Source organism: Myiozetetes cayanensis, unplaced genomic scaffold (assembly GCF_022539395.1).
Source record: "Myiozetetes cayanensis isolate MyiCay16 unplaced genomic scaffold, myiCay2020 scf9, whole genome shotgun sequence".
In the NCBI taxonomy this organism is placed as follows: domain Eukaryota; kingdom Metazoa; phylum Chordata; class Aves; order Passeriformes; family Tyrannidae; genus Myiozetetes; species Myiozetetes cayanensis.
The window spans coordinates 17,129,016-17,156,823 of NW_026088185.1; the positions used below are offsets into that span (position 1 = coordinate 17,129,016).

At 40.6% G+C, this 27,808-nt stretch overlaps 1 protein-coding gene across 2 annotated transcripts in view; it reads left to right on the forward strand.

Moving 5' to 3' along the window:
• The first annotated feature begins 2,533 nt into the window (after positions 1 to 2,533).
• The window catches only part of SP3 (Sp3 transcription factor), a 35,578-nt gene continuing 10,303 nt past the window's right edge, over positions 2,534 to 27,808 (forward strand). Inside the window, exons 1-6 of one of the 2 annotated variants that reach the window (XM_050339574.1) lie at positions 2,550 to 2,823; positions 3,158 to 3,282; positions 3,460 to 3,576; positions 13,873 to 13,963; positions 14,069 to 15,238; positions 26,374 to 26,566. In XM_050339574.1, the coding sequence (XP_050195531.1) occupies positions 2,817 to 2,823; positions 3,158 to 3,282; positions 3,460 to 3,576; positions 13,873 to 13,963; positions 14,069 to 15,238; positions 26,374 to 26,566 (1,703 nt within the window). In that variant the 5' untranslated portion in view covers positions 2,550 to 2,816. Of the gene's footprint in view, positions 2,824 to 3,157; positions 3,283 to 3,459; positions 3,577 to 13,872; positions 15,239 to 26,373; positions 26,567 to 27,808 lie in introns of both variants that reach the window. The other variant, XM_050339573.1, reaches the window with a different exon arrangement.

Consider the following 27,808-nt stretch of genomic DNA (forward strand, 5'->3'; position numbering starts at 1 on the left):
CATCCTCCCTAGTTTTAGATACTTGACTAGAAAAAGATGGTCCTCAACTAGTGCTGCTAAACCTAATTACCTCTGAGTTGTACTGCACTGAAAAACTCTTTTATATATATAAACTCAATCCCATTATTGGTATTTCAAATACTTCTATCCCAAAGCACTGCAGTTACACCCCAAGCCTGCAATCAGATCCATGCAGGTAAACTGCTCTATTGACAAGGCCTCACTTCAGTCAGAGAGCTCTCAACATACATCCAATCCTAGAAGACAGACCAACTTTCACATTTAGATTAAGTCCTAAACAACGTAATTGTCCTAAAGCAAAATGCCATTGACAGTGTTGGCAATACCCTGCTAAAAAGCAAGGGCCAGTTTCTTAGTATCATTCCTTCTTTCACAGCATATGAACAGGAATGCTTTTTCTTACACATCAGTCTTTAACTGACACATTTTTAAACGTTGTGTACTTTAGCATTTACAGGCAAAAAATTACTTCTGACACTGTGTAAAAAAACCCCGACTTCTCTAACTAGTTACAACTTTTGCTTCTCATTGTTTTATTATTAAAACAAAAATACAAATTGCAACCAAAGCTGTTTCTTTATGGATATGTTATTTAACTTGCCAACAACTGATTCTAAAGTAGAATGACAAGAGACTACGTAAACAAATACAGAAATTTCACAAACAGAAGTGGGATTTTTTTTTTAAACTACCCTGGAAAAAATGAATTGTAACGAACAGCATTGGGATTTAATTTACAACTTAATACTAAGTTACCTGAAGGTACTCTCAACATACTGGCAAAAGTAACTTGGCTTGAAATAAGACTAAACATCACACAGTAAGAGCAATCTTCCACTGACAGTGAAGATATTGCAATCTTCTTTCATCGCAACTTCCTGATATTAAGTTCACATTTTCTCAGTGCTTTTTTTCCTGTTTGGCAATAGTTTCTAAGCTAAGACTGAGCAGTTACTGCAAGGTCATAGTGCTGGACTGATTAAAAAGCACTGTTTATTCTCTGCTCAGAGAAGCTGTTGAAAATCCTGACCATAATTCTAGGTTTCCTAGTGATTAACTTCACCATGGGTTTATCTGTGAAGCCTGTGACTCCAAATACTCAGCACAACTATTGACATATGAGAGACTGTGCTCGCCGTATCTCCCAGGTAATCCTCAGTGCTAATTACGTTAAATATTGTAACAGTACAGTAGGTTTGCGCTCTTCAGTACAACGCTTTTCTGCCTCATTCAGACTCTCTGGAACACCACACTAAAGGTAACTAAGAAAAGTTCATTCTTCAGGGGAATTTGCAAGCTAAGGGTCAAAATCACTGCTTCAACCCACACGCTGTCCTGTCACCCTGCACATGCATTTAGACATGAGGGAAGGCCAAGTCGGCGTTGTTCCCCTTTACAGGAACCCTTCACAAGCTGCAAGGTGTAACCGAGAAACAGGCCCCACTAATAATCATTCCTGTATCATCCTATACTTATGTAACGCTTTAAACATATTTCCTGCCTTAGTTTAACAATCCCGAGAGCTCCCAGTTTCCTTTGTGTTGCGTAACACGAGGGGCAGAACAGCAAACTGACGCTGAGGGGAATCTTATTAATTCTCCTTAACATGACCAAAATAAAACCCGCTGGCACAAACGCTCGGTCGGTGCCAAGGTTAGGCTCCACAGCTCAGGGAAGACACTCCGCTGAGAGGACGCGTCGGGCTAAAATCTAAGCCGCGGCCCTACCCTCGACGGGCTTTGTTTTGCAAAGGAGGCAAAGGAGGTTTTCATGTTCTGCCCGCCCGGGTCAGGCAGGTGCGAGCCCACGGCGCCCACTGCGCTTATGCAACAGCGTCACGGCGGGGCGGCCCCGCCGAGGCGTGAGCGGACCCCGCCGCCGGCCCGGCTGCCCCGACCCGCACGGGGGGCGGCCCGCGGCACTCGCCGGGCAGGACCCGCCCGGGCGGGCCGGCTCCCCTGGGGACGCTGCGCCGACATCTTAGCGCCGGCGGGACAAAGCGCGGCGGCGGCGGCGGCGCTGTGTGCCGGCAGGGAGCAGCTCAGCCGCCACCCCGGAGCCGCGGCTGTCGCCAGCCGTGACTGACAGCCCCGGCGGGGAGATTTCGAGCGAGCGCAGCCCCGGCCCGGCGCCCCCCGGGCACGGGAGCGGCGGGGGCGCGGGGGTCAGAGGGGAGAGAGCGCCACCGCCGCCGCGCAGCTGTGGCTGTGCGCTGACCCCCGCGCGGCGGGCGAGCGGGCGGACGGGCCCGGAGAACTCGAGGGAGCGCGGCGGCGGGGCCGCCTGTCCGGGCCGCGGCGGGGCGGAGGGGCCCGTGCGGGCGCGGGCCGCGGGCTCCCGGCGGGTCCCGCTCATTGTTCGCCGCACCAGCCCTGGCAAACAGGAAGCCGCCCCGGCATGGGGCGCCCCCCCCGCCCCCGGCGGGTGACTGGCAGCCCGGGCGGCCAGTGCGAGCGGCGGCGGCGGCGCGACGCGGCCAATGAGCGCGCGCGCGCGCGGGCGTAGGCGGGAGTTCCGGGCTGGCAGGCGGGCGGGCGGGCGGCGGTGTCGGCCGGGCCCCCTCTCCCGCGGCAAGCCCCACCTTTCGGCTTTCCCGCACCGTCAATCAAAATAGGAAAAAAAAACCGGAGTAGGCTCGGGCCGCCGCCGCCGCTTCAGCCCGCCGTGAGCACAATAAGCATGTCCCCGGCGGCAGCCGCCTAGCCCCAGCCAGCAGGGCCTGTGTGCGAGCCAGCCAGCCTGCCTGCCTGCCTCCCGCCCAGCCAGCCAGCCAGCCGGCCGCTCGCACTCACACCATGACCGGTACGTACGCACCGACCGAGCCGCCCCGGGGGCTCCCCGCTCCTGCTCCGGCCCTGCGCGTTCCCGCTCCGGCCCCGGAGCGTCCGTGTGCGAGCGAGGCGAGACCGGCACTGAGAGCAGCAGCAGGAGGAGCAGGGGGAGGAGGGAGAAGAGGGGCAGGGGCAGCAGCACGGGGAGGAGGAGGAGGAGGAGGAGGAGGGCTCCGTGCGGGAGGGCGGGGGGAGCGCTGGGGTTAGGGGGAGAGGGAGGGAGGAAGGGAGGGAGGGAGAGGGAGGGAGGGGGGTGATCGCTCCCGTCAGTGACTCTCCCCTCCCCCTCCCCGCTGTGCCCGCAGCTCCCGAGAAGCCCGTGAAACAAGAGGAAATGGCTGCCTTAGACGTGGACAGCAGCAGCCACAGCGAGTATCTCCAGCACGGCAACGGCGCCGCCTCGGCCTCCGCCGGGGCGGCCGCCCCCCAGGTGAGCGCAGGCCCGGCCGGGCCCCTTCCCCCCCTCCCCCGGGTGACACGTTGTGAGCGGGTGCGGAGCCGGTGCCGCCGCCGCCGCTTCCTGTGTGCGCGTCTGCGAGGAGCCCGGTCGCTGTCCCGCACTAACCGCCACCCCCCTTCTCTCCCTGAACCCGCCCATTGTGGGTAGGACGCGCAGCCGTCACCGCTCGCTCTGCTGGCGGCCACCTGCAGCAAGATCGGCCCGCCGTCGCCGGAGGAGGATGAGGCCGCCGCCGCCGCCGCTGCCTCTCACTCTGCCGGAGCGGTGAGTGCCCGCCCCGCCGCTCTCGCACGGCCTGCCGGGGGGAGAGACTGCACAGCCAGCCCGCCCGCCCGGGGGGAGGGACGGGACACACGGCACTGCCCGCCCGGGGGGAGGGACGATAGCAGGGCCGACCTGCCAGGAGAGGGGTCCCCGGGCTCCCCTGCCTCTCCAGGAGGAGCCGGGCTCCCGGGAGGAGGAGGGAGCCAAGCTCCCCCCTCCCCCGCCATTGGGAGCGGCGCCTTCATTTACTTTCAAAAACGGGGGGAGGCGGGAAGCCTCTCCCCCGACCCTGGCACCGGAACGGCTCGCTCGGCACCCGGCGAGGCTGGGAGGCATCTCACCTCCACCTGAGCGCGCCCCCAGTATCCTCTCCCGGCTGTCAGCCGGGAACCGCGCAGCCAGGCAGGAACACAAAATGAAGGCTGGCTGTAGGGAAGGATGTAGTGAAGTAAAATGGCTGTTTAGAAGCGAACGCGGTGGTGGAAAGCAGCTTCCTGTATCGACGCCGTTTTTTCTAGGGAGAGTTATCGTGCGGCTCCTCGTATTGCAAACCGAATTTCTGTCCTTATCTCTCATGCGCTGTCGGCTCTAAAAGGAACCCTCATGACCTTGGGACCTTGCGTGATGAGAGGGATCTCGCAGACTAGAAATGTATTCTTGCTGAAGCTAATTTAACAATCTGCATAACGAAAGCCTAATGGAAAACTCATATGTTTCTTAATTGGTCTAGCTTAACTCTTTTGTTGATATGCGCTCATAAAATTTAGAGCTGTTGAGCATTTCTAAATAACTGATACCTGAAAATATTGGTATATTAAAAGAGAGTTCCAAAATATCTTGTAAAATTCCAAGCTGAAGTCGCTTTTTGGCCTTGGAAAATCAGACATATTACCTCTAATTTTGGTTTTTCTTTACAAAAACATCTTTAAAATTAGCAAAAAATCCTTTTTTTCTTTTCTTTTAAAACAAGTTTTGTTTTTTTAAACTTGCCGTACAACAGCCTGGTATGTTTCAGGATTCTGCGAATAGGAAGAAAAGCTCAAAGCATTATACTGGTGGATGAAGTGTCTGTGGCAAGCTTTTAACAAATGTGGAAGTGTTAGTGATATTGTTAAGTTTCTAAATGCTTGAGTGCTATACTTTAAAGTTCTTTTCATCTGTGCATTTCAGCTTACTTTACATAAACGGAAGCTTAAGTAAAATAGCTGTCTGAGGTCATACAGCAGGTTGTAGACTAATGACAGAGCTCGAAAACATATTAAGATTCTGACTCCCTTTCAAGCATCCTTTCTGCCAAACTTGTTTATTTGCTGGACAATATGTTTTTCAAAATCTTTCAATTGTTGTTAAGATTTGTTTCATAATACTGGATGCATACAGCACTGAAACCGTGAACGTACATATTGAAGATGAATGATGTTTAATCGATTGCTTGCTTTCCTATGTTCACCTTAAGGTGGTTCTCATTGTAAATCTGAAATTGTGCATCTTGAGGATGGGTTGATCGCTTAGGATGAGCAGTGCTAGGTCTGACAGGATACTAGAATGGTAGTACAGGACAAATGGTTCCTGATAATTCAAAATGGGCAGCGCAGTTTTGAACTGGTATTTCTTTATTCCTGTTAAATTAATCTGTTGTTGTGTTTACACATAAGAGGCTTTTCAGGGCAAGGCAGACTCAATTCAAGAGAAGCCAAAATCTTAGTTAAAACTATATCTGAATATAAGCTCACTCACTACTTTTCATCCATGCAGATAGGCTCCTCCTACATATCTTCTGTGAGTTAGGTTATAGCATTCTGGTAATTTTTACACTCCTACAACGTAACTCTTGAATGATTCAGAATATTTTGGGTGGAAACTAAATATAAACTGGAGGAGATACCTACAGTAGCTGAACTAGACACTGGAGTTAATTAAGATGACCTTAATAAAGAGAGGGGAGGGACTAAAGGCCCTGAAATACATTCTTTCTGAAAAAGAGAAGGCCAGAAGGGATCTAGTGCAATAAAGATTAATTTTTTCTTTCTGGTCTCCTGAGTTTATCTTATCAGAGGATGGAAAAAGGTGGAAGGAGCTAAATAGACTTAAATTGTAGGTACCTTATAATGAAAATGAAATCTATATGCATAGATAGCGACATCAGTCTTCCTGCAGTTTGTGATGCTCCTCCCTTTCCCAGGAGTATAGGTGAATCAGTTTGATATCTGTGTATTGGTGATGGTGCCTAATGTAGCGATGGGGAGGCAGCTCTTTCCTACTATGTTCTATACCTGGACTGCAGTTCTGGCTGCTGAACATCTGGTAAAATTCTCAATCCATACAAATAGATAGTAAAAGTTAAACCAAGTATTTCGTCTTAGAAGTGTTTGAAGAGCCTGCATGTGTAGGGATAGCGGTACTGTGGTTTGGGGGTTGTTTTGTTACTGTTTTACTGACGCTTGCTTGGTAGGAACTGGCAGGGCTGGAGCCCATATGCTGGGCTAGCACACTGCTTTCCTGGCTGAAATGGAATGCTGCAGCTGCTCCCCGAGAGACCAGCAGTATGATTTAAAAGCAACAGCAAAACTCCCATAGGAACGCAGGGAATATTGCATGTCTGGGATTTGGGGAAGAGCTGGAACAAATGTGAACTTGTTTGTTGTGATCTAGTTGTCCCTGCTTTAAACCCAGGGGTTGGAATGGATGACCTTCAGAAGTCCTTTCCAACTGAAATTACCCTATGATTCTGTACTGGTATCTGAGTCCAGGCCTACTGTTTGAGTGGACTTTGCTGTTATGCCACTGACAGGATTAGTGGGGAAATAAAAAGACTAATGAAAATGGCAACTGCTTGTAATGGAAAGCACATGAAGACAATTGACAGAATTAAACTCAACCCTCTTCTCCTTTCCACCCTGTCAATGACCTGGCAGGCTGTCTCTAGTCCACAAGGTTTTCAGCTTGGCCCAGGATTCTGGTTAGAACTGTATTTGCTTTTGGATGAGAGGCCTTAGCAGGCATTGTTTTCTATCTCGTCTCTGTGCAGTGATGAAGATTGAAGACTTTCAGCTTTGATGCCGTGATTTATTCTGCCTGTGATCAACCAACACCAGTGTTTTGTGTTTTTTGTGTTTTGCTGGTTTTTGATTTTAATGTACATGGCCTTGAATTTGTGGCTTGTTTACCTGAGAATCTTTTCCCCAGTTGCCATACTGCAGCATCCATGGTTTGTTCAAATGCTTGCCATAGAAACTTTGCCTTGAATATTGCTACCTGCTGGCATGTGTGAAAGCCTTGCTGGGATGGTGTGCACTACTACCTGACCTACAATGACAGCCCATGTTTTGGCCTCTCTGGATGTCTTTCCTTCTCTTGGGAATTTAAAGTCTGAGAAGTTTTATTTTGGGTTTTGCATTTTCACTATCGTTTACTAATAATTATACTTCTAACTGTCACATTTAGTTTTTTTTTTTATTTAGTTATAAATACTCTCATTTCATTCCAGTTTAAACATCTGTGAAAATTTTAGCATTAGGTGAAAATTAGAAGCAAAGCAGAAGGTGGCAGAGCTGTGTGTAGGGGTGAAAACGAAAGAGCAAACAGATTTAGGTCAAACAAAGCCTTGATGGTCAGCTGTATGGTTGGCATGATGAGATAATTGTTTAAGAAGCTACAAAGCTGAGATGATAACCAGTTGTTTGTGTTCTCTTACTTCATTGTGATGCAAAGCTAAAAATTCACTTGAACTATCACGCTTCCGAGGGCATTCTTATGGTTGTGTGGCACTAGCATAGGTGAGGATACAGCGCAAGACTGATGGGAGGTTTGGGAGGTCTGGAAGGTGGGTGAGGTGGGAAAAACGGCAGGCTGGCTGGTAAGTGGGCTCTGTCAGCGGCCAGAGAATGGGAGCTGTCAGAGATGACTGCCCCAGTTGTGATATGTAGTCGCATCTAGTGTGGTGCCAGGTACGTTGATTCTCTAGTCTTTAAAAAAAAAAAAAAAAGCTGAGGGGAATGATTTATATGAATTATTTGTGTTGTTGCTTCCCAACATGATGTGGCAAACATTTGGACAGCTTAATAATTAGCAATGTGGGGAAGATGAGTATCGTTTTTCTGGTGTAGACAAAGCATTTCTTTGTATTTTTAAAAATAAAGGTTACAGTGTTTTAAGACTGCTTTGGCATAACATGAGCTTTAGAATTGAATATCAGTGCTTCACAGAACTTAATGAAAATCTGGAATTCCAGTTTGTTTATGCCTCAGAACATTACTGTAACCATCTAAGATGCACCTAGCTCAGCCTCAGTTTAGGGGGAAATACTAATAGTGATGATAGAATAGAGAAATTGGAAGGCATTTTAAATTCCATGTTTTCCACTAGGCAAAAATATGCATGAATGCCATGTGTCAGAGTTAACCATACCACTTGGTTCTCTGACCTGTATGATCATTTTGAGGAAGTTCAAAATTATTCTGACATCCATTTTCTCCTTTGTGGGTGATAAGATAGCTTCCTGATGCGGTGTTTCTGGATGTGAACAGATGCACCAGAATGTGTTCAGCCACTATAGAAAAGTCTGCCTGAAACTGTCTTGCTTCTCTTTGTTTTATACTTTTGCAGAACAAAGAAGTTTGAAGTAGAATGTAGTGACTAACTGTATTTCCCTTGCTGCTGTCCAAAAGCCTGCCTTTTAAAATACTCTTTGAATTTTGCATTTCAATTATCTCTTTCTAGTACTGGATTAGAACCAATTGTAGAAGTTCTTCTAGAAGAAGTCGCTTTAAGGATGTTCTTTAAAAAAATTATGTTTTATTTCTCTTTATAGTTTTGGAGAAAGTAAGAAAATGTGTTTTAAAACATTTCCATATTTAAAGGCAACGTAAATGGAAAAGTTCTCTCTGTAATTTTAAACATTAGTAAGTCCAAGATTTCACTGAACGGTTGAGGCTGGTAAGAATGTCTGGAGAATGTCTGGTCTTCCCCCCACTTTCTCAAAGCAGGTCAATTAGAGGCGGTTGCTCAGGACTCTGTCCAGCTAGTTTTGAATATCTCCAAGGATGGAGACTCCACAGCCTCTCTGGGTAGCCTGTTCCAGTGTTTGATCACCCTTATGGTAACAAAAAAAAAGTTTTTTCCTACATTATTGGGGACAGAGTTAAAAACCTGACTGAAGTAGTGATAAATAATATTCCTTGCATAACCTTATCTATTGAGCCAGTCTTCTGATCATAGCCCTTGGCGAGGTTAGTTACTTCAGCATTATTTCCATTTTCTAAGTCTACGTTGGCTACTTCTGATCACTACCTTCTTCCCTGCCACTCCCCCCAAATTTATTTGAAGGCTAATTTTTTTCAAGGTTATTTTCAAGGTTATTTGCTCCATTGCCTTCTCAAAGATCAAGTTCAGGCTGACTGATCTCAGGTCCTCCTGTCTTGTTCCTCTTGATGATTTGAATAAACCTTCAGAACCTGAGTTGAAAGCACGAGGAAAACAAAACAATTTCACACAGTGCTAAATTCTAGTTATATTGAGATTTATACACATATATAGATTAATAATTAATAAATGAAGTTACCTACAGTCTGGTTAAAAATGTCTCCTTGTTGCCATGTCTCATTCCTTAGTACTGCAGCTTTCTTGTTTCTACTAACGTCAGGAATATTGTATTGTCTTAATTTAGGCAGGTTCTGAACTTCTGCTGACTGATAATAAGCTATTGGACTCCAGTTGTCCAGAGTCAAGAAAAAAGATGAAGATGTTCTTTAAATGAGACACAGATGTATTTCATCAGATTAGTGTTTCTTTTAAAATAACGTTTTAAGCAGTCCCAGATAATACTTTTTCCCTGAAACATTCTTTGTTTCTCTAAACATTTGATTTGGGCAAATGTATTTCTCTGAATTGAGTGGCTTCATTGGCAGAGGGCTGAAACATGCAACAGAATTAATTTGCCTTAACAAGCAGCTTTGTGTCAACTGAACCACGGTGACGGATGTTTAACATGTTTTTAACCTATGGCAAATACAAGATAGAATGTATTAGCTCATACTTTAATGAAAGAGTTGAAGCAAGTGCATTTTATCTTGTATTTGTAATGACCTAAGAATGCACAGATAGTTTACTGTAGCTTGGTAAACACATGGTATTAAATTCATGCATTGGAACCCTAACTCTTTCATAAAACAACAATTTGGATGAGGCAGTGTCCAATTTTCTTCTTTTGGTATGTGATTTTTAAATGTTTAGGAGCTTGTGACTCATTATCTGTTCACCTCTGCTCATTTTGTTGATGCTTTTGCTCCAGGACTAAATGGGACAAAAGTGACTTTCCGAAAAGTGCAGTAAAAAGCAGTCCACAATAGACCAGCAGAGATAAGCGTTCGGTAGTTCTTTGGCAATAAAATACTGATGGCTAAAGGCATGTGCCCAGTTGGTCACATTTGACATGTTGAAATGCAGGTGCCTGCAACCTGCTAGGTTCTCACAGGGATGTTTCTTCCAGTTCCAGTTTTATTTTGGTGAAGAATGTTTTATTTTTTATAACCCAAGTCCTATCATTCTATATGCTTTAGATCACTTTTAAAAGATACTTTATCTTCTGTATGTCTTTCTCTTATCTCCTTCCACATTTGACTTAATGTTGCTTTAATTTTCTCCTAACACATTGAACAAGACAGTTATTAGATTTTTATTTATCATGACCCCTGATTCTTCAGGGATGAGACTTTTGGCTCAGAGGCATCTCTTTATTTTACCCACTAGAAATTATACAAGGCCTGTTAAAGGATCAAAAGACAGGCTGAACAGCGGTTGTTGCTTCCACTCTTTGTTGGTACTTGACCTTTCTCCAGGTGGACATATCATTTGATTTTAATTCTTCCCATGTCTTGTGTCAGCTACTCTCTTTGCTCTGTTCCTGTTTCTTTCTCTTGTTTCCTGATGCTGCTTCCAGTGAATTCCCCATTGCTTCCTGTTCTCTCCTCCTTGGCTGGCTAGTGCTGAACTTTCCTCAGATCTTTGTCCCTTCCTCTTGAAACCGAGCCTTTGGATTGCAACCGTCCAGCCTTCTCTTAAAGGAACAGCTTCCAAATAGCTACTGCCTGAATATCAGTTGATAAGGGAAATAACTGTTGCTTTATCTCTGCCCTCTTAAGTATTTTTCACGGATGGCTGAGAGACAACAAACAAAACCGGGGCTATTTCAACTGCACTATAAAGATCAGTAAACTAGTAGGCTGCAGATGTTGCTGCTCATATATTAATTGCAGAACTTTTGAGTTACTATGAAAATGCTTAATTGCCTGAGGACACACAGAAAGGTTACTGCTCTTTAGTTAGTAGGAAGGAAGTCCCAGAAATGTCCTACTAGCTCATCAGACTTTGAGAAAGGGTATAAGAGTCAATCTTGTTATGACAGGTTGATGACCATTTGAGGTTAGAGATCATCCTTAAATACTCTCTACCATGCAGGGTTTTTTCATGCTTTAATGCTAGTAATTTCGATAGCTACCAGATAGCTTCTTGAAAACCTCACCCTCTTTTTGCCCCTCCCTCCTCATGATTCGTCTGGTGGTGTCTGATATAGCCAGCTGTAAGAAAAACACGTGAATAACAGGCATTTAGTGCTGTGTGTAGTAGCAATGGCTTCATATTCTCGTGCATGGCTGCCCTGAACTTCTCCATGGACTGACAAGTACATCTACTAGAAAAGTGGCTCTGTTGTGCTCTTACAGAGCAGGATTTGAGGGAAGATTTCACTAGGTCGTAAAGAGGTGAGATTTGTGCCTAATGAAAATGGGAATCAACATGTTTTGGGAATACAATAACACAGGTCATTTCCATATCATGAAGGAGACAGGTTCCCTTTGAACTATTTCTGTGGAGGATGTTCATGTGTATTACATAAGAGTACACTTAGACATGCTATTGCGTACTAGATCAGACCAGTTTTAGCCTAAGCATGCAACATTTGCTTGTACATAGTTTTATGTCGGTGAGAAATTATATCACACTTGTAATGGTTTCCATTACTTTTTTCTCTTTTGTTCTATTATTATAGTATTATATAGCTGCTATTATAGTATACATTTATTTTATAATTACACACTTAAAACATATAACAATAATATTTTTACTTTTGATGTTTTCTGACTGATGTTTTACCTTGTTACTTTTATGGGTATTTTGTTACTTTATAAAACCTTCAGTTAATAAGTATTTATATGCGTGTGAATTGAGTAGTTATGAACCTTCTTAGCAGCATTTCAGCAACTGGTAACTATATGTAAACAATATTAAACACAAATGTATAAAACTCATGTGATAGCAGAGGAAAATGGATTTTTTTGGTCACCTTCTGGATAGGATACGTGATGTGGAATATTGCTCTTTTTTTCAAATATCATAAGTTACAAGCTTGAAAGACTAAGGGATTTAAATATGTTCTGTAATGACAGGTTAATTAAAATAAGAGGAAAATAAAATAATAAAATGGATTTACAATTACTCCTTTTTCTCTTTCTCTTCCATGAAGCATTAAGGCCATAAAATTAGTTTTGTTCTGGTGATGCTGAATCTATTTACTAATAAACTACATGAAAGGTTATGAATCACACTTATGAATTAGAGTATCTTGAGTTGGAAGGTACCCACAAGGATCATTGAGTCCAACTCTTAAGTGAATGGCCCATATCTTTGAGGGCTAAAGAGGGCCAGCATTCTTTTTTTTTTTCACAGTCATTAATTGGACAGTTCTTGAGAGGCATTTAGAAACAAGATATGTGTTTCCTTGTTGAAAAGGAAGCTTGACAAGCAAAGTAAAATTATTTTTTAATAAGCACTCAGAATATAGAATATTTTTCTGTACATGTAAACATTTTAGTGCTGTGGGCTGGAATAGGATAAGAAAGTGAAATGAGCAAAGTCCCATCCAGTGCTGCAGACTAAATTCACTTGACTGCCACAGGATTCATTCAGGCTGGCTAAGTCTCAGTGCTATGTTAGGAAAGAGTTAGATGAGTGCTATATTTTGCATATCCAGGTTTTATTTTAAAGGAAGTCAGAATGCGGCATCAGAAAGAAGCTGCAATATGCTCTGGTAATTTCCCTACAAGGAGTGATCACAGTGTCAGTGCAGAAGGACAAACTAGAACTTTCCTTTCTATGTCCTCTGGACTCTGACAAAGGGACTGAATTTGTTTCACAGAGCTGAATTGGTTGTAAGACAAGTTGGTTGCTTGTTGCTAAATATTAAGTTATTCTATTGGTTTACTGTAGCATGGTAAAAAAGGTAACAAGAAACTTGGTATTCTTTACATTGATTATTATTTACAATATCAAGCTGGTTGACTATGCAAATCTGTGCTAAGCATTGCAGAATGTTAAATCTAATTCTTAATACCCTATTCTGAAAAAGCTTGCTTTGGTAAAGAAAGGTAAGTGCTATTTACCTTTTCTTTACTGAATAAAAACCAGTGGCATACTAGGTTCTTTAACCATCTGAAGGGTCTGCTCTGAAACACTGGTCTTTTCTACTGTTCCAATTTAATTAAGAGAGATATCCATCCCCCACCCCAAAATGATAAATATGACTAATTCAACCATGTTGTCAGTGTAAAAGTCCTTAGTCTAGAATCCTTCTTCCCTGGTGAAACAGTAACTTCTATAAGCTTATAGATACTAGGACTTTGTGTTAGTGTAACTTAACTGAGGCTGTCCAGTCTTTCCAGCTGTGTGACTGTGTCACCTCTTAACACTCTCTGTATTGCTGAGAGTCACAACATGCACACCTGTATCATGTATAACGCGGAGTCAAAAGGCAGTGGAGCTCCAGGAGATACAGGCAGCACTGGCTTCACGGCGAGTCCTCCGCTTCTGTGCGATAGGTGCCAGGCTGGGTAAAGAGTGTGGCTGAGTCCCAGGGTAAGTTGGTGATGAGAGCTCCAGCAGCCCCTGCCAGCTCCCTTCTTCCCAGAGCCAGGGTTTAGATTACCCAGCAGCCCTACCCCCCCCCACCAGAATAACCCTGCTGCTGGTCACCTGACATAGCCATGACATAGGAGCTGTGTTTGACATGTTTGCAAGCAACATGCAGCTCACAACCCACAGATTGGTTACCCTGAGTTAGGCATTAGCTCACTTACAAAATCTGCATTTCATAGTTTTAATCCAGTTGCTGATGTTCATACGGGCTGTACTGCATGTTCTCCAGTAGTGTATCAATGTCTAGTATTGAATTGCATGATTGGTCTTACACATAGTCTGTACATCACTTGTTTTAATTTTATCTTTTTTTTTTTTCATTTTATTCAGACAGGGGATTTGGCTTCTGTGCAATTAGCCGGAACTCCAAACAGATGGGAGGTCTTGTCTGCAGCTCCTACCACTATAAAGGACGAAGCTGGTAATATAGTACAGATTCCAGGTGCTGCCACAGTAACTTCAAGTGGGCAGTATGTCCTTCCTATTCAGAGTTTGCAAAATCAACAAATCTTTTCTGTTGCACCAGGATCAGATTCGTCGAATGGCACAGTGTCTAACGTACAGTACCAAGTAATACCCCAGATCCAGACAGCGGATGGTCAGCAAGTTCAACTTGGCTTTACAGCCTCTTCTGACAATAGCAGTATCAATCAAGAAAGTGGTCAAATTCAGATCATTCCTGGCTCTAATCAAACCATCATTGCCTCTGGAACGTCTTCAGCTAATATTCAGAATATCTTATCTAGTCAGTCTGGTCAAGTCCAGGTTCAGGGAGTTGCAATTGGTGGTTCATCTTACCCTGGCCAAGCACAGGTAGTTGCTAACGTCCCTCTTGGACTGCCAGGAAATATTACTTTTGTACCCATCAATAGTGTTGATCTAGATTCTCTGGGACTTGGCAGTGGTTCTCAAACCATGACAGCAGGCATTAATGCAGATGGGCACTTGATAAATACTGGACAGGCCATGGATAGCTCAGATACTTCTGAAAGGACTGGTGAGCAAGTTTCTCCTGAAATTACAGAAACCGCGACCGATAACGACTTATTTGTGCCAACGTCATCTTCATCACAATTGCCTGTTACCATAGACAGTTCAAGTATATTGGAACAAAATGCAAATGACTTGACCACAACCAGTGCTCAAGTTCATAGTTCTGATCTTCAGGGAAATTACATCCAAACATCAGTCTCTGATGACACACAGGCTCAGAATATTCAGGTCTCCACAGCACAGCCAATTGTTCAACACATACAGCTACAAGAGTCTCAGCAGCCAACCAGTCAAGCCCAGATTGTACAAGGTATTGCGCAACAGACAATCCACGGTGTACAAGCAAGTCAAAGTATTTCTCAACAGGCTCTTCAAAATCTTCAACTGCAGCTGAATCCTGGAACTTTTTTAATTCAGGCACAAACAGTGACCCCTTCTGGGCAGATAACCTGGCAGACATTTCAAGTGCAAGGAGTTCAGAACTTGCAGAACTTGCAAATTCAGAATGCACCTGGTCAACAAATAACTCTGACCCCTGTGCAGACTCTCACTCTTGGCCAAGTTGCAGCAGGTGGGGCGTTGACGTCAACTCCAGTTAGTCTAAGCACTGCTCAATTGCCAAATCTACAGACAGTTACAGTAAACTCTATAGATTCTACTGGTATTCAACTGCATCAAGGAGAAAATGCTGGCAGTCCTGCAGGTATTTATTTTACTCTTTTTGCAGAAAATTCTTTTATATTACTGCATGTCATCGGTTTAAATGGTGATTATCGGAACATGATTGTTTTGCTGTGGAAGCCTACAAAATACAGTGGGTTAGGCATAGTGATGATAGGTTTTATTTGAAACTACTGTTCCATTAGAATGGTAGAACATAGTCCTACTTCAGTTCTTTTAGTATAAGCTCCTGTAACTCCCAACTGGTCCTGTTACTTAACAGCACTTCAGTGTTTATTGGTGGTTACAAGACTTACCATGCAGAAGCTCTGCATACTAAATTGAAATCTGGGGGAAATCTGGTCTATCAGCTACCACTCTTCTAAGGCAATTGTATCGTAAACATACCCATTCTTCCTAGTCCTGAATAGAGGAAGTTTCTGCGAAAAATCTAAACATATCTGTTGATGCAATTTTTTTCCCCCGAAAATTTTTCAGACCCCCTGTGGTGCTGTTATTCATCTGCTCTTTTGTTCAGTTCATTTCCTGCTGATTCAGTATCAGTGTAACTATCTTGTAGGAAGCTCACATAAGCAGAAGTGAAACAAGTGTGTAAATATCAAAACTGGAGTCTGTGCTTAAGAACATGTGTGAATTTCCAGTACTACTTACTTGTGCTATGTTTCAGAATGTACAGTCATGAGGGATAAATTTCACAGCACGTTTTATCTCTATAAGCAGAGAAGAAATACTATTTTCTTAAAATAGATGTCTTAATGTGAGAAAAAAATAAAAATGCTTGTTTATCTTGTTAAATTTCATACAGTGCATTCCACATTTCAGGCATTTTCTTTTTCCAGTGGCCACAGAAAGTCTTGGTTTGTCTCTATCATGCTTTGTTACCTATGAGGACATGGGGTATAGACATCAGTAACAAAAAGCATGTATTGTGCATGTTAATACAGATAATCTCAGATGTCAGAATCTAAATCTTGCAAAAAGGACCTGTGGCTAATACCAAATACAAGGAGGTTGAGAACTTATTTATTTCTGAGATTTATATTTGGTATGTAGCTGATGTTATTGCTTGTGAAGAAATGTAGCAGAAACTTGAGAAGAAAGATAGCAAGGAAAAGGAGAAAAGAAGCAAAAAAAGGACACATGGAAAAAGAAGTTGAGCCTGCTCTGTGCCATGTGTATCACTTTGTTGATGGTTCCTGAGAATACTTCAATGGTGTTCATAATAAAATGCAAGGGAGTTCCACCAAGGATTCTTTAACCGTATTTTCCTATGAGGAATTTCACATGGGAAGGCAAGAGACTAAGAGGGATATATGAAATGTGATTAAATAGGCAGAAGTACTAGATGAATAGCAGAAACTATTGCCTGAAGTGAATAGCTATAAACACCTGATTATATTAAAGATAAGGTGGAGATTTATAGTGACATTTTTCCTACTTGTCTAGGAGTAGTAAATGGACTGGAAGGTATTAAAACTACCATCCCCTAAATTTGGGGAGAATGTAATTGGTCCGTCTTTATGTCAGAAGAAACTCACTTTTTCAAAGTAACGATCAGTGTGACACTGCTTCTAACTAACAGAATGAGACTGAATTATTTGGCTTGACCTTCAGTGTCTTTTCTGTATGCACCTGGTGTTTTGTCTATATCAAAGTTGTCCGAGAGAATCTTTTTCAGTGTTGTTCTTCCTGTTCTTATTTATAACCCCTCATAATATGGTATAGCACCCTTTCTTCTGGTTGAAGAATAAATATGCAGTTAGAAGCAGATAATGAAATTATAATTTTTTTTCTTTAGTCAAAAATATATTCTTCTGCAAATAAGGAAAATGGTTTGATTTTAAACTGAAAGAGGAAGGTATGTGGAAGGGACAACAGAATGAGAAAAGTTAAAGGGTGTGAAGCTACTTGATTACTTTTTTTTCTGCAAACTGCCAACAAACTTTGAAGCAAGATAGAAGAGTTTTCCTGTATTTTCTCCCCTCCAAGCCAGATAATGTACTTCCTTTCATAACAAATAGAGTCAGGCTGTAATTTCTGTTTTCATTTAGGAAATTTTTCTACCTGAGGCAGAAATAAAATGAACATATTCCTAGTCTTGGGTCAGAGATGGTTGGTGACTACGTGAGGTCCAGATAATGTATTTTGCTCTATTATCAATGTAGCTGTGGAAACAGTTAGGTTTTAGATTTTGATTTTTACAGCCCATTGTGTGAGAGGTGTTCTTCCAAGGCTCACTTCAGGTAAGTAGCAGAGGACATCTTTTCTGACTCATGAATGTGTGAGAGATAAAAAATGTCTATACGTAGGTCCAACATTTTGTTTGCATAATGGAAAGCCATCAGAACCCTAATACAAAGGCAATAGCTCTGTCCAGTAAATGTACAGTTTTCTTTGAAAAATGTCCAGTAATTATTTTTCTAACAAAATGTCCACTTTACTAGGCATACATATGCAGAGACTACCATTGCACTGAATTTCTCCTGAGAAGTCTTGGCTGAGCCTTTTGTAATCTTAGAGTGTTTATTAGAGCTTATATTCCTCATTGTGTTTATTGTTGTCTTGTGGTGGCAAAGGGAAGGGTATTGGTTAGTCATAGCTGAAACCCTCTTGGACATTGCTTTTCAAACAAAAGCTGTATCAGATAGTATCTACATGTTAAACACTGGCAAAAAGATATCTTTGTCACATGTGTTTTGGCTTCAGTCTTTTGGACTTGAGAGGAAATTAAACCTGAGAAAGCTCTCTAGTAGTCTACTCCTTTTGTTGGCAGTATGTAATAAAATACTGTGTTGTGTGTAACAAAAAGAGCCATTACATGCACAGTTCACATTACTCTTTAGTGACTTACTTGTTCAAGGAAGGTTTTGGGTTTTTTTAATTAACATGTTTATATTGATTTTATCTTCAAATGCTTAATATAAAGTAGTGTTTCTTTTTGAAAAATATTGGGTACTGAAGTGTACTGACTTGGTTTTTATGTTTCTGATCCTGTAAGTTTTGTCAATTCGGAAGAACTTGTAAGTTACTGGGTTCCCTCCCCACCCCACCCCCTTTCTCCCCCTGCCATTGTCCAGACAAAGGAAACTTACTGTGTCAAATAAAATTTAATCATAATAGTATCTCAGCTAATTTATTAATGTACTGAATCACAGTTTTGGATTGGTTATTTCCTGGGAAAAAAAAGGCAATTTTACCAGCTCTTATATAGGTTGCTTAATGTTTTATAGGATTCTGGATACGTTTTTTTATATATACTTCTTTTGACTGTTCCAGTATCATCTGAAGAAATTAGAAATTATCTGAAAGAAAGTAGTATTGGCTTGAGAATGAACTTTGCTACTTATCAACCTACACATGCTCACCTGGAAGATTCATTTATTTAAATAGAAAAACCCTTCTACAAACAGTTTTCCAGATTGGTCTACAGCTGGAATCAAGCCAAAGGGATTCCTTTCAGGAGTTGACTCAAAGTGTCACTGCAAAACTGGTGTCTTCATTTCTACATCTTTCTTCCCAGCTCCTCCTCTGCAGGAGTGTCCACAGCTCCTTGTTGGACTCCTCTGCCCACTGCCATTGAACTTGCAGTCAGGGCTGTTGGTCAGCTTACACCAGCTGATAGTGAGTGGGAGTGGTTGGCTGTTTGTGGTGGCAACTTCATTCCATTCCTGCCAGATGTCTTATGCTGGAGTCATTTAGCTACTCTAAATTTGACCAAAAAATTGCCTGACAATTTTCAAGTTAAATAGTTGCCCAGGTGACAATTTATCTTTCATCTGCTGGTATCTTGTGAGACTTTGGTCTAAAATCTGTTTCATAAAACAGTCTAAACTCCCAAACAAGCAAAACTGAAGCAACCATCCCTGCAAGTAAAACAGTGAATGCTCCATTTTTAATGTTTTAATGCTTCTGATGAGAGAACTATTCTTTACATAGTGTTCTGCCCTTTCTTCTGGCATTTAGAACTTTTTAAAAAGTTTGGCTGGTTTTCAGTGTTCCACAACTTAGTTTTTTCTCTTCCTTTTTAAGTTCCAGTTTTTAACCTTGTTAATTTTAATTTCAGTTATGCAGGTTTTCCTTCTAAGGCATTCTTGATACCAAGCTTTTGAGACAAGGGCATGTTATTATGAAACTGAATCTGAACTCTTGTGAAATGCGTGAAGTAAACTGAAACAATGATGTTGAGTAAATATTTTTATCTCACAACATCTGTTTAGGGCTATCCAATTTTCATTTGAGGCACTTAGTTTGCATGTTGTAGAATCAAAACAGTTAAAAACAATTCCCCCACTATTTTATTTTTTATATGAAAATTAAAATTGGAAACTGATGAATTTAAGTTAGGGCAGGAATTAGAGCTATTTATGTACCAATCTTTGTAAATAGTTTGCTTACAACATGCTTAAATTACGTTCCTTATTTTAGCATCATTTTCCAAGGAAATTAATAAATTATGGAAGAATTAGATGATCATGCTGTATGTGTTTCACAATCTTGCTTATAACAGCACATAGTAAATTATCTCACTTCAAGTATAAAAAAGTTAGCAGAAATATGGTTAGTCTGGTTAATTTTTTAATGCAATATCTGTTGCTGTGGAGTAGAATTACATTTTTGTTTTCAAATTCTGGAAAAGATTGAATTGTTGCATCCTTCCTGTTCTGTGCTTCGTGTGCTTTTCTGCTGTTGTGTTCTAAACCAGCTCTGTCTTCATCAATTTTCTTACAACCAGTGGTGGTGAGGTGAAACTTTGTTGCATATATGTTACTCCTAAGTAAATATCTGTCATGAATGATGAGTGTCTGGTAGTGCAACTTAGATTCTCAAGGTTAAGGACGTTAGCCTGAGTTATCTTAGTCTCAGATATCCTCAGGATGTTTACAAAAGGATATATTACCCAGTTACAAGTGGTCGTTTCTTTTTCAAAATACCCTTTTTGCAAATACTCCTGAAGCAAAAAGAAGACTCTCATACACCTGTGGGGTTGTACAACAAGTATCCATGTAGTGAAAGAGGGAAGGGATTTTATTTCCAGTACTGCTTCAACTTAAAAAGGGCTGGAAAATCATCTTCTGTCTTTTTGCAGTCTCAGCACTTTAGGTCCATTGTTTCAGGTTCTGTGCAGTTTTCTTGCCTTTGGAACCTCCTGGAATGATCACGTACTTTGGTTCAGATCTCTCAGATCAGAGAAAAACTAGTCAGTGCATCTGGCTCTTAAAAAGTATCTGAAGTTTCTTCCAAAGGCAGTGGCAGTCTTTCCACAATACCAGGAATGCTCACCAGGATCCTAGTTGTGGTTGCCCTCTTGAAGATCAGGCTGGGTTGTAGGTGGATTGTCTTTTACTGCTTGGAGAAGGCACAATTTTTTTTCAAAAGGTAGTAATTTGTAAGGACAAAAGGAGATAAAAACAGATGTTGTCAGTGACATGTCCTTGTAATTTATCATACAGCAATGATAGTTCTCAGTCTGCATCTAAACTTCATGCCAGTCTTTAATTCATGTATTCCATGTGTGTTTTGTAGTTCGTTTAATCAAAATGTTTTCCTGTATCCTAATAAGTCACTTGCTGTGCAGAACTCTCAAGTATATTATATCAACAACAGTGTCATCATTGATTAAAAAAAAATTTACTTTTTAATCTAATTGTTCACATAATCCCATTTTGAGTGGCATTAATTCTTTCCTTACTTCTTCGAGTCTTTGTTTACTCTCTTTCAGTATTATCACAGTACTAGCTTTTTCCGAACCCACTGGAGCATTCACATGGTCAAAGGCTTACAGCATTAAAACCGCAGAGAGCTCTTCAGCCTTCTCTTATAAGTGTTGAATGAAAATTATCCTAATCTGTTGATTTATTAAGTGTTTATTTCAGTAGCTGTTTTTAACATCTTCCTGACTTACTGTCAGTGGGAAGCTTTTCATTCTCATCTAGTGATAGAACCATTGTTTGACTTTCACCTAAATACAGAACAGAGGCACTTGCTGAACAGTTCTGTCTTCCTGAATTACTACTGACAATTCTGTTGTCTGGCCGTAGTAGCAGTGTGATACTCTTCTGTGTTCAAATAATTGATCCTGCTGCTCTGTCCTCTTGCTTTCCTTACATATTTATGGAGTTCATGGCTTCTATGTCAAGCATGATTGACTTCTTCCCCCTTTTTAGTTATCCTTGCTTATATTTTCAACTGTGAGAAAACCAGAAGTAAGGGCATGCTACAGCAGGCATTACTGTCTATAAGAATCCAAAATCTTGACGATCTGTGGAAAGCACATCTCAAGGGAGTATAATTACTGGAGGGGAAGTAACTGTTCTTTGATGCACAATGTGTGTTGTAGTAGCACGGGCTTAAGCACTTTCGTGATTCAAATTCTTAAATAATTGGCTTAGAATAATGTATAGGATCACTTTGTGGCATTTCTTGCAAGGAAAAAAATCTCTAGTTCTATATTTAATTATTTTGCTGGTACTACTTGAATATTCAGCACTGTGAGGTCCTGCTCCTAGACTTGTACACAACAGTTGTTTTTCCTCAGAAAATTAAAATCTGATTTAGAGCTATTGAATCTAGATGGCAGTCTGTCATCTGAGTTGAGGTTCACCAGTATTTCAAGATGACAATCTGTAGTGTATCTTATATTGCCTTGTAATTTATTGTGTAATAAAAATGCCTAAATTGGGGGGCAAATCAGAGTAAAAATCATTATCCCATCTGAAAGACTTGCACAGCGGTCAACTAGTAGCAAAAGTTTAATTTAGATAGTTTAATTTAGAAAGGTTAGTTTAGATGGAAACAAACAAGGATATTGTCTAAGAAATTTGACCATCTTTATCAAAGCTTCTTCACATCTAGAGATTAAGGCAAGATGAGTCAAGGTACTGAGGGAATGTGGGTTGCACTGTAGAGAAAACAAAACAAAATTAACAAGAGAAGACAGAAAGGAAATGGGAATTCACATTTGTTTTCTTGGGAGAGATAGGAAGAGAAGCCTCTATTTGGAAAAATAAATTAATAGGCATGTCTGATTACAAGATGTTGAAATGGCAGAGAGTGAGTTCGTGATGCTGTGAGGAAATTGGTGTGAAGGTATGTGCAGTGCTGCTGCAAATCTGTTTTCAGTTGAAAGACCATATTTCTGCTTTTCCAATCAGGAACTTGTAAAGCTTAGCTGAATAGAAAGGCTACCTTTGGAACAAAATTGTACACCAGCATCTCAATTTCCATCTCTTAGAGAAAAGCAAAACCTAAACCGAATCCAGCAGGCTAAATAGGAAGAAGAATTTGAACAGAGTATATGGGTTTCCGAATCTGTTGGCAGTTTAAAACAGTATCTTTGCTCTAAATTTCACCTTCATGCTTATCTAATACTAAGTCTTGAACTTAATTAAGAAGTAATGGCATATAGAAATTTGAAGGCATGGAAATAAAATAGTAGTAAAACAAAATGTAACCTTCATTTAGCTTGTGTCTAATTGGTAGGAGACAAAAAGTTACCTCAAATTTACTGGTGTTTGCATCATCTTGTCATGACTTTAGGGATTACGTAAATACTTTTAGTTCCAGTTTTTTGCAAATTATGTGTAAAACCTGTCAGTTGAATCTGAATTAGAATAGAACACATCTAGAAGAACACCAAGAGAGAAATGCAGTCTTTGATATCTACATGAATTTGCATAATCTCAGATTCCATTGGAGAAAATTTAATCTTTTACTTTTTTCCATGGTTTGCCCTTTCAACACCTTCATGAGTGGCATGCCCTCCTCCCTCCAAAAAATAGTCATAGAATTTTACTTTATCTCTTGCAATAATGGAAAACCTACTTGGAGGGCAACAGGCGCATTGGTTCCAAGTGCCTCATTTAAGGTAATTAAGGCACATTCACTATGAATTTTGATACAGTGCACTCTCTTCTATACTATAACCTGGAGAGGCTAGATAAACACTTTATCTATTGATACTTCTTTTAATTGTTTTTCATTTAAAGTATAATCTACATAGTTAAGTATTAAGAAGTCCTGTCTGTAAATTGGCAGTTTACGTTGTACTTTTCTGTGTGCCTGGAGTAGAAGGTAGTCCTCCTGAGGATTAACTAAAGCAATAGGTAGACTTTCTGTCTTACCAAGATAACTAGGAAACATAGCACAAAATTACAAACACAGTATTACTTTGCCTTCATTTCAGTTTTGCATACTATTAACTATTGTATACCAATGTAAATTGTTATCTTCTCCAGTATCCTCAACTGTTAGGAGTGCTTTGTCTGTCCCTCTTTTTTGTGGTCCAAATAAATGTCTTAATTATGTCTCTACCATTATAAAACTATTATGAGTCTTTGTGCTGCTACAATAATGGTGGTGATTGGGAGGGACTGGGAATAGAGAGATACTGATGAAAAAGGGAAAGGAACTCAGGATGAAAGTTTGTGAAGTGAAACAAACACTGTATAGAAGTAGGTATAAAGTCATGGATACTGGCATGCAGTAATAGACTTTCTGAGCATGCTTCTATTTTTAGGTGTATCTCTGTTACTGGAGCATGACTTTGGGAGGTCAGTATAATAGGAGAAATCATATGTTATATGGAATGTTTGACTTCAGTAGTGGAGCTGGGTCTTGGGAGCACAGATCCATACCCTGATTTGATCCATTCATCTTTGCTAGGACATACCTCTTTTGAAGTATATATATGCAGTGTTGAGTGGACTCAGATACTGACTTTTCAACCACACTATGTGCTAGTGTCTAATTAGAGAGATCTTACTGAAATTACTACTTAATACAGTGTGTTATTTTATTAACAGTACTTTAATTCTTATTTTAAATAAAAACAATTTATATGATGTATGCTTTGTGTAACCTTTGATTGGTAAAAGAATTTTGAGAATGGTGTGTAATGTACCCAGTCTGAAATAACTGCTTGGAGACTTGCATCGGGCTGTGCTGGCAGCCTTGCCACTTTGCCGTATTTAAATTCCTATTATGTGCCCTTCTGCGTAAGAGTGAATCAGGCTTTTACCTTTTTCTGAATTTACTCTAAGTGAATGTATTAGTATACTTGATAGTATCCAATTTGAAAGATAGTTCTATAAACTTTTTGATGGATAGTGTTTTAGTGTTTGCTTATGTGAAATTAATTCTATATATACAAATTGTTATAGATAATTAAATTATTTCATAGGTGAGTCTCAGAAAATTACTGGTAGGAAAGATAGTTTAGTGGCTCATGCAGAAGACCAGAAGTCACCACAGGTTTTCTAGGTCTTCAGGTGAAAGATTTGTTATGATACTGTCTGAAATTGTGAACTTGTTATTGTAACAGTGAAGCTTAACTTGCAGGTGACTTTGAACAAGCTTACCACAGCAGTGCCACATGTGTAAAAGAGCCAGCAAAAGTGTGTGCTAGCTCCTGGATTCCCACAGCACATGTCATATTCATGCAAACTTAGTTTCTAGCATTGACCTTTGCAGCCAAATATTCTAGATAGATATTGCAGATATTGCAGATAAATATTCTAGACTTCCCTGTTTCTGATGTGAAATTCTCTTCCCAGTGCAGTGGTTTCCTAGAGAGTTACTGTAACTGTAATTACATCACTGTGTACAGCACAGTCCTGCAAATGTTATACATGTGCAAAAGACAGGCAAACTGGTGTTGGGAACAACTGGGCTGAGACTTTATTAGCATCAAGCAAATTTTTGTGTTGCTATATCCTTTGTCTCTAAACAGATGAATGCTGGAGATGATTTTGAAGGTTGACCATGTAACTATTACTCCTTACGTATTTTATCATTGATTTCTTTCTTAATCTCTACTAGGACAGGAGGCTCCTTATTGTATGACTCAGCTAATTTTTTCTTATATTTTATCATGCAATCTGTGCAGTGTGATCTTCATTACACAGATGAGGGCTGATGCATTGACTCCCAGAAAGAACTTAGGAGTGACCACAATGCTCAGTTAAAGTTTCAGTGCTTAAGGATAAAAATCTACATGATAATTGATTTTTTTCCCTAGGGAAAGCAGTCTTTTGAACATGTCTGGAAAGATACCCAGCCTTTAATTTGAAACTTCAACAAAATGAAAAAGAAAAAGCAACCTACAAAAATTCTGATGGTTTGCTTACTAGTTTGTGCTAGTGGCTAATCATTTTCATAGAAAAAATGCAAAGTAAGTTACTCTGCTGAACCGAACAAGGGGCTGGGGTACAGCTTTCTAAAATTTATATATATATATAAACTGTCAGGTTTTTTTGGAATCCAGACTTTCAGCTCATTGGGAGTACAAAATAGTGTTTGAGAGGAAAAGTGTTCCTATTAAAATGTAAATTTGTTAAAATAGTTGTTGTGATACTGTAATTAGTTCTTGGATTAGATTGAATGAATGCTCTGTAGGGAGAGGGTACACATACTTGCAAATGTCCATCCTGTGAGGAGTAATTAGGAGCTTTATTGCATCCATGAAACTGCTAAGACCTATTTTGACTACTGGCACATCAAAACGTTGACGTGGTTTGTGAGTTGCTTACCTCTGCCTAATGCTGAATAACATTCTTCCCTAAATGTTTTCTTCTCTGTATATTGTGGAAAAGACATAAATTTTAGGTGAGAAGGGGAAAATGGAACAAAGACATGAATTTGTTTTCCTTAGGTATCTTGGTCTTTCTCAGGCCAAAGCCTTTTATTGGATTGATTTCTTATTTTATTTTATATATCACTGTGCATACGGAAAACTTCTGAAGACCGTTGGGAAAGGCTGTTTCTACTGCATGTGACACTAATTGAGAAATTCTGTGGACAGAGAAATGGCTACTCCAGATCATTTGAAACACGTGTTTACATTTTTTTCAACCTCTTGTTCCTCAATTTTTCCCAAGTTTCAAACAAGCAATACTCTCCTGATGGCAGCGTTCCTCACCAGGAACAGTTCAGACTTAAACTTTAATACTTCGTTATAGCTTGCCTTTAACTTTGAAATGTACAGTAAGATAAACTTTTTAAATACGTTACAGGTTACAAGGGCACAGAAGCAATGTCTGTATGCACTAAAGGACGTTGACTTCTGACTGACATAGTGCTCTCAAGAGTAAAAAGATTTGATCATTATGGTTTCCTTCTCTCTAATGGGCTACTTATGGATCTGTTTGTTCTTTTCCTCAGATATTAGGATTAAAGAAGAGGATCCTGATCCAGAAGAGTGGCAGCTCAGTGGTGATTCTACACTGAATACCAATGATCTAACACATTTGAGAGTACAGGTTGTAGATGAGGAAGGGGACCAACCACACCAAGAGGGAAAAAGACTGCGACGAGTAGCATGCACATGTCCCAACTGCAAAGAAGGTGGTGGAAGGTATGTAATGTCCTATAATGCATATAATGATGAAAAACGAACAAAGGGTGAGAAAAAAAAGGAACCTTTGTTAAAAGCAGTTGTTTGCAATGAGAGGAAGCTAAAGGCTTATGCGAAAGAAGAACTATGCAATAAAGGACTACCACTTTTATTTTGGGTTTGCAGGTGGACAGGCAGATTATTCCATCCTTTCTGAGACTCCATTGAGATTAGTTGAAAAAATCTGGAGCTAGTAAAACTGAGGGAGATAGAACATTGTCCTAAATAATATGAAAATGAAATATTTTGGAATATGCACATCTGTGATTGGCTTCCTATCATATGTCAAGGACTTGATTAAATCCTGTGTTCCTGCATTTCCTCAATGATTGAGCATTTTTTCCCACAGTTTGATTGCTTTAGAGTGTTACAAAAATACAGTTATCCTAGTTTTCTTAGTCACTGGTTGCCTAGGAAAAACAAGGTTTGTATAATAACTCTACGAAATTTTGAATTGTCCAATTGCTTTCAATCAAAGTTAATGGAGATTTAACTAACAAAGAGGTACTAAGTTCCAACTCATAAAACTTCAGGGTTGCATTGGAAGCCATGTTTTATTGTGCATCTCATTAAAGTATTATTCAGGTTTTTGTTATTATAAAGATTTTATTCTACTCCAAAACACTTCATTTTAAACATCTCAATTATGGATATGAGAGGGGAAGTGGGGTAGTAAGCTGCCTTTTGCAAGTGAAAATATTTAGGTGTGTTTGTTCTTGACAGAATTATGCAGGGACTTCTTTCCAATACACTAAAATTTTTACATTTTGTTAATAGTATTCTTCTCTAAAATAGAAGTCTTTATTTATTTGGGAACTATAGTGCAAATTACTAAAATCTCTTTAAAGAACGTGTCCAGTGGCACTGCGAGTTCTAATAGTACTGACTGAATTATGTCTATTGTCAAGTCTCTTGTGAGTTCTTACTGTATATCCTACATACCTTCCTTGCAAGCACAGAAAGGTAATATCTTACGCAGCCATGCCAAGTGAGTATTAAGTGTTTAAGACAGAAACACTTTCATACATGTACATCACAAACAAAGCTAGTGAAAATATTTGCAAGTTATACAACATCTTTGTACATCAGCGTCCTTTTGTTAAATTTCCGTGGGTACTTCACTGCAACGTGGCACAGACATTTCTAAGTCCTTGGTGAACTTTGGCTCTGCCTTGAAGATCTGCCAAAAGTACACCTTGGGTT